At 47.2% G+C, this 6,435-nt stretch overlaps 1 protein-coding gene across 3 annotated transcripts in view; it reads right to left on the reverse strand.

The window, feature by feature from the left end:
• Positions 1-1,804, reverse strand: part of FCRLB (Fc receptor like B) — a 5,685-nt gene extending 3,881 nt beyond the window's left edge. The window contains exons 1-3 of one of the 3 annotated variants that reach the window (XM_012802628.2): positions 1,750-1,804; positions 596-616; positions 43-297 (exon numbers count right to left, since the gene is read on the reverse strand). In XM_012802628.2, the coding sequence (XP_012658082.1) occupies positions 43-297; positions 596-616; positions 1,750-1,780 (307 nt within the window). In that variant the 5' untranslated portion in view covers positions 1,781-1,804. The remainder of the gene's footprint in view (positions 1-42; positions 298-595; positions 617-1,749) is intronic. The other 2 variants (XM_012802629.1, XM_012802630.1) reach the window with 2 other exon arrangements.
• Positions 1,805-6,435: the final 4,631 nt, after the last annotated feature.

Genomic DNA, 6,435 nt, shown 5'->3' on the forward strand with positions numbered 1-6,435 from the left:
GGAAACATGTGCTCCTCCTTCCCCCATGCTCAGAACACTCACCATTGGATACAGAGAGGTGGATGGGGTCACTGACAGGAGCTCCCCGTGTTTGGCATCGATACACCCCTGGAGTCTGCACCTCAATACTCTTCTTATGAGAAGGCAGAAGTAGGTGGCCCAAATACCAGAGAGTGTTGATAGGCCGGAGCTCCAGAAGCAGAGGGTGATATCCATCACACCGCAAGGTTACCCGCTCTCCCTTGAAGATTGTGGTCCAAGGTGGGTGTAGAGACAATGTGGGCTTCTCCAGAGTAGCTGGGGGGGCATGGAAGGGGTCAATGTGGAAAAAGAATCAAGGTGCTCAAAGATGTAATATGAGGTTCATGGGGTTGAGAAATCTTAGAAAACCCCAGCTTCCAGCTCCTAATTCATCTCCGCAGGAGGAGAGAACACATTTTTGTAGCTACAAACTATCTGTCCAAATTTAGTTATAGAGATAGAGGAAGAGTAGAAAGAGCCACTACAAAAAGTGGGGAGTCTACCCAAGCAGGTCACTCAGGGGAATGGGAGTAGGAGATGTAGAAGATTGGGATGAGGAACGTGTAGGACTCACCAGCTTGCCCTCTGCTTGGAACTGCAAAACAAGAAAGACAGAAAAAGAAAATGCTGGGCTTGGCACCCGTGTACAGTGGTTACAGCACCAGCCATGTGCAATGAGGCTGGCACATTTGAGCCTGCTCAGGCCAGCTAAACAACAATGACAATTACAACAAGAAAACAGCTGGGCACTGTGGCAGGCGCCTGTGGTCCCAGCTACTTGGGAGGCTAAGGCAAGAGAATTGCTTAAGCCCAAGAGTTTAAAGTTGCTGTGAGCTGTGACGCTATAGCACTCTACCGAGGGTGACATAGTGTGACTCTGTCTCAACAAAAAAGAGAGAGAGAGAGAGAATGCTGGAGATGTGAGGAAAGGCAGGGACTCCAGACCACAGGAAACACTGAATGCTTTCTTCTTCTTCCCCTAGTTTCGCCAGCTCTGAAAAAGCCCCCTCTTCTTACCCCTTCAAAAATAGATAATGAGGCTCACACCTGTAATCCTAGCACTCTGGGAGGCCAAGGTGAGTGGATCGCCTGAGCTCAGGAGTTTGAGACCAGCCTAAGCAAGACTGAGGCCCTGTCTCTATAAAGAAATGGAAAAACTGGTTCGGCACCTGTAGCTCAGCAGCTAGGGCGCCAGCCGCATATAAGGGAGCTGGCGGGTTCAAACCCAGCTGGGCCTGTCAAACAACAATGACAACTACAACCAAGAAATACCCAGGTGTTGTGGCAGGTGCCTGTAGTCCCAGCTACTTCGGAGGCTGAGGCAAGAGAATTGCTTAATTGTCAAGAGTTTGAGGTTGCTGTGAGCTGTGACACCATGGCACTCTACCGAGGGGGACATAGTGAAACTCTGTCTCCAAAAACAAACAAACAAAAAATAGAAAAACTAGCCAGTGTGTGGCAGGTGCCTGTAGTCCCAGCTAGTTGGGAGGCTGAGGCAAGAGGATCACTTGAGCCCAGGAGTTTGAGGTTGCTGTGAGCTTTGTGCCAGGACACTCTAGCCAGGGTGACAGAGTGATACTCTGTCTCAAAAAAAAAAAAAAAAAAATTAGATAATGAACCACGGGGGAGAAGAGGATTGACTGCCCACCCCCATACCCGGTACCCTGCCCCACCTTACTCTCCACCACCCATAGTCCTTCTCCTGCTGCTGCCTTATTGAGGACTTACCCAGGAGCAGGAGGGCTGTCAGTGCCCACATGATGGATCTGACTGCAGCAGCTACAGAAGGATGGAGATGTGCTGGCATGGGACAGGGAAGAGAGAGAAAGAGGTGGCTAGTGGCTGACCAGGGAGTGCTAGGAGACACTGCTGCTTCTCCCACCCATTCCTAGCTCCTACAGATGGTGGACTGGAGAGAGGGGGATCCAGTCTGAATATGTGTCAACCCTCAGGTACCCCAACAGCCAGGCACTGTCCCATCCACCACCTCTATAGCCAGCTCACAGCTTAGGCCAGCCCTCACTCTTACAGTGAAGGTGGCACAGCTCATGCTCTGTGCAGCGTGACGAAGCCTCATAGAGCCTCAGGCTCCTGCAGGTGACTCTTCTACCTTCATACTCCTATGGGCATCCCACCCTATCCCACTCCCTCCCCACCTTCCTGCCAGCCCTGCATGTCTCTACCAAGGAAGACACATTCTCATGTCCTCAGGGTTCACTCAGGTCCTTTTTTTCTGCTCAGTGCCATGACAGACATTGACATGAGGCCTAGAGAGGTCAACATTGGGTTGCCTGCACCCAGAGCTCACATCTTCCCACAATGAGTAAACAGAAAGGCGTGACTCACCAACTACTTTGGCGTGGGCCTGGTGTCCAGTTCCCCAGTCAAGGATAGAAATGTAACACGTTTCCCCTTTTTCCTCCCTTCCTGAAACCTTAAATTCTCAGAAATTTGAAAACTCTTCTCTCCTCCCCACCCCAAGGATCTCACCCTCTGACCCCTCTATTCCCTTGTTCCTTTATTCCTTCCTCCACCTGCCCCAGTAAGCCCTCCTCAACCACACCTCAGTCCCAGAACTCCTGACCTGTGGCACAGAAGTCACATCAGCAGCCCCAGAAGCTTCTCAGATCCGACCTCCAGCTCCACGTCTTGTGTCCTCTGAGCCACGTGACCGTGCCTGAGCAATGGGGAACCTGAATTTTCAGGTAAATACTTAATGAAGTTTCCGACCTGATAGTATGTCTCTTCGGACTCTATCCTCTCCTCACCTGTGGCTGTTTAGAACCAGGGCACCTCCTTTCTTGGAACTCTGGTAGGAAGAAGATCAATTATCAGACACTGTCAACTCTCCTAAAGATAGTATCTTCCCTCTAGCTGGTGCCCAAACTTCCACTCTGAGAATTCCCCCATATTTCAGCTCAATGTGCTAACTATTCTCTATTAAAAATGCAAATGCCTCTTAGGGAAATGTGACTGGTCATTTATAGTGTGCTAGCCACTTCAGATCCTGTTTTGAGAGCAGGCTTTGATAGAGAAAGAGATAGAGTCGTATAGGCCTGAAAGTAAGGAGGTATTTGATATGATGCCCAGGACAGTGGGGGAGGGAGAGAAGGAGCAGAGATGGTCAGCAAAGATGCTGCTTTAGGAGAGCCTAGGCTGGGCTCACCCCTGTGCTTCCCTGCACCGGCCTGACTCCTCATCTCAGGGCAATAAGGGACTCCCCACGTCACCCAAAGCCTGCCCCAGAGATCCGACTTCTGTAGCAGGACTCTACCTCTGTGATAAGAATGCAATGCCGTCCTTAGTGCTCCTCATCGTCCACACAAGCTGACTCTATTTGGCTGCTTCTCATCACTTGGAACACAGAAAAAAAACTGACTACATCAAAAATTCATGAGCTGCATTGTCTTCCCTGGAAACCTCTGGAATTGCTGGTAGGGTTCATATCAGACAGTCAGAATTTGACTTGAAAAATTTCCCACTCAGTGTTTCTTTATTTTAAGCTGTTCTCTGAATTTTCCACAGATTGGATCTTTCCTCTGTCTGGAATTTTTCCCCTGAGAATTTCTTTTTTTTTGAGATAGAGTCTCAAGCTGTCACCCTGGTAGAGTGCCATGGTGTCATAGCTCACAGCAAACTCCAACTCAAGCGATCCTCTTGCCTCAGTCTTTCTGTTTTTAGTAGAGACGGGGGTCTTGCTTTTGCTCAGGCTGGTCTCGAACTCATGAGACCAAGCTACCCTCCCACCTTGGCCTCCCAAAGTGCTAGGATTACTGGCATGAGCCACCGCACCTGGCCTCCCCTGAGAATTTCTAATTGGTCACTCCTTTACTATGCATAGCACTTTAGCAGTTACCATTTGTTACTTAAGTTTTCAATACCTATTACAACGTAACTTCTGGAGAAGATATCCCATCATTCAATAAAAAAAAAAAAAATCCTCAGTGATGGTGATGATGATGATGATGATGAGATAATGCTGCGGTTGCGACAATAATGAGACCAGCTCACTTTTTATTTATTTACACAGAGTCTCACTCTGTTGCCCAGGCTAGACTTCCCTGGTGTCAGCCTAGCTCACAGCAACCTCAAGTTCCTGGGCTCAAGTGATCCTCCTACCTCAGCCTCCTGAGTAGCTGGAACTAACTACAAGTGCCCTCTACAATGTCCATTTTTTCTACTTTAGTGGAAACAGGGACCAGCTCACTTTGAGTGAGTGCCTCAGTGTATGGCAGGAACTATGCCAAATGCTTCACAGATATTACTTCGTTTAATCCTCACAAGGCCTTTGGAGGAAAGATCATTATCCTCTTTTTATGTTTGAGGAGGCTGATATGACAGAACTGAGATTTGAATGGAAGTCTATCTCACTACAAATCTGTTCTCTTGTCAGGAATTCAAGGTACTGCTCATGGCAGGCCATCATTGGTCTTTGCAAACTCCATCTCTAGTTTCTTAATTCTTTTTTACCCTCCTTCATTCATGCTACTGCTCTCCTCCACACAAACACCCACCTCACAGTGTTTGCTTTGTGTTCCTATATATGCATAGATTTATACTTGAGAAATAGTTATTATTATGGTTTACATAAATGACATGGTTCTAGATACTATTTTCTCCTTTGCCCTTTAAAATCAATCCCATGTGTTTAAGATTTTCATGTTGCTCTCCATGCATCTTGCGTCCTGCTCCTGACTGCCCCAGGATTCCACGGTATGCATCCATCCCATCATACTGATCAGTTTCCTGAACATACTGGGTGCTGCCCACCTTTGGCTCCCACAATAGCTCCACAATGAACTTCTTTGTACATGTTGTGAGATTTGGATAAAATTTATTTTACTTACTTATTCTGAGACAGAATCAAAATCAAAATGAGAATCCCTGTGTCACCCTGGATAGAGTGTCCTGGTGTCACAGTTAACAGCAACCTCAAACTGTTGGGTTCAAGCAATCCTCTTGCCTTAGGCTCTCGAGTAGCTGGGACTACAGGTACCCACTACCACCTCCAGCTAATTTTTCTATTTTTAGTAGAGATGGAGTTTAGCTCTTGCTCAGCCTGGTCTCCAACTCCTGAGCTCAGGCAGTGCACCTGCCTCAGCCTCCCAGAGTGCTGGGATTACAGGCATGAGCCACCATGCCTGGCTGTCTGAATGAATTAATACACGCAGGGCCTTTGTTCAGGGCTTGGTGCATAGGAGGCTTCATTTAAGTCACTGCCAGGGGGATGCCATGCTTCACTGAAAAGCTGCTACACTGTTTCTATGGGACATGTCTCTGGCATTGGGATTGCAGTGTTATGGCCCGGAGCTACATGAATACTCATTCCAAAACTCAGATCTAATTAATTAGCCAGTCCTGACAATTCTATCATCTACTTATATCTTTCATTCAGTTATTTCTCCACCTAGTGGTTAGAGAGCTATTTTAAAAGTCTTAATTATATTGTATTGCTTCCCCTCAAAATCTCCTAAATGTGCACTCAGAATAAATTCCAAACACCTTTCACAGTCTTCAGGGCCCTACACATCGGGCCTTTACCTGGCCCTTGACCGCATTCCCTATGACTTTCTCCCTCTCACACTCTGATCTAGCTACACTGTGTCAATAACAGTTCCTAGAACATTCCATGCTCAGTCTTGCTCCAACCTCTCACTTCCTGTTCTCTCTTCCTGAAAGACTCTGATTCTCCTTCAGGTCTTCACAGGTTTCACTTCCTCACTCCACTCAAACGTTAGCTCCTCAGAAAGACAAGTCACTAACCGCATTACCTCAAGTAGTGTCTCCTTACTCCTATCCTCTGGCCCTGTATTTTGCTTTATTTCCCATCATAACATTTGTCACTATCTGACGTGGCGTCTATTTGTTTGTGGTAGACTTCCCCTCACTAGAATGTAAGCTCCGTAAAGGCAGGAATTTTTTCCTGTTCACTGCTGTATAACCCAAAACAGTGACAGCACATAGCACACAGTAATTAGGGATTTGTGGCACAAAGAAAGCAAGAGAATGAGTAAGATTACTCTCAAAAAGGGCTGCACGTTTTTTGTTGTTTTGGTGGGTTTTTTTTTTTTTTTTGAGACAGAGTCTCAAGCTGTCGCCCTGGGTTGTAGAGTGCCATGGCATCACAGCTCATAGCAACCTCAAACTCTTGGGCTTAAGTGATCCTCTTGCCTCAGCCTCCCCAGTAGCTGGAACTACAGGCACCCACCATAACACTTGGCTATTTTCTGGTTGTAGTTGTCATTGTTATTTGGCATGCCTGGGCTGGATTCGAATCCACCAGCTCTGCTGTGTGTGGCTGGAGCCCTAGCCACTGGAGCTACAGGTGCCGAGCCGGGCTGCATGTTTTTATATTCCCATTAGTAGTTCCCTCTTGTCAGTATTCTTTTTTTCATTTTCTTTCTTTCTTTCTTT

This window comes from Otolemur garnettii, unplaced genomic scaffold, assembly GCF_000181295.1.
Source record: "Otolemur garnettii isolate 467f Iridium unplaced genomic scaffold, OtoGar3 scaffold00016, whole genome shotgun sequence".
NCBI lineage: Eukaryota > Metazoa > Chordata > Mammalia > Primates > Galagidae > Otolemur > Otolemur garnettii.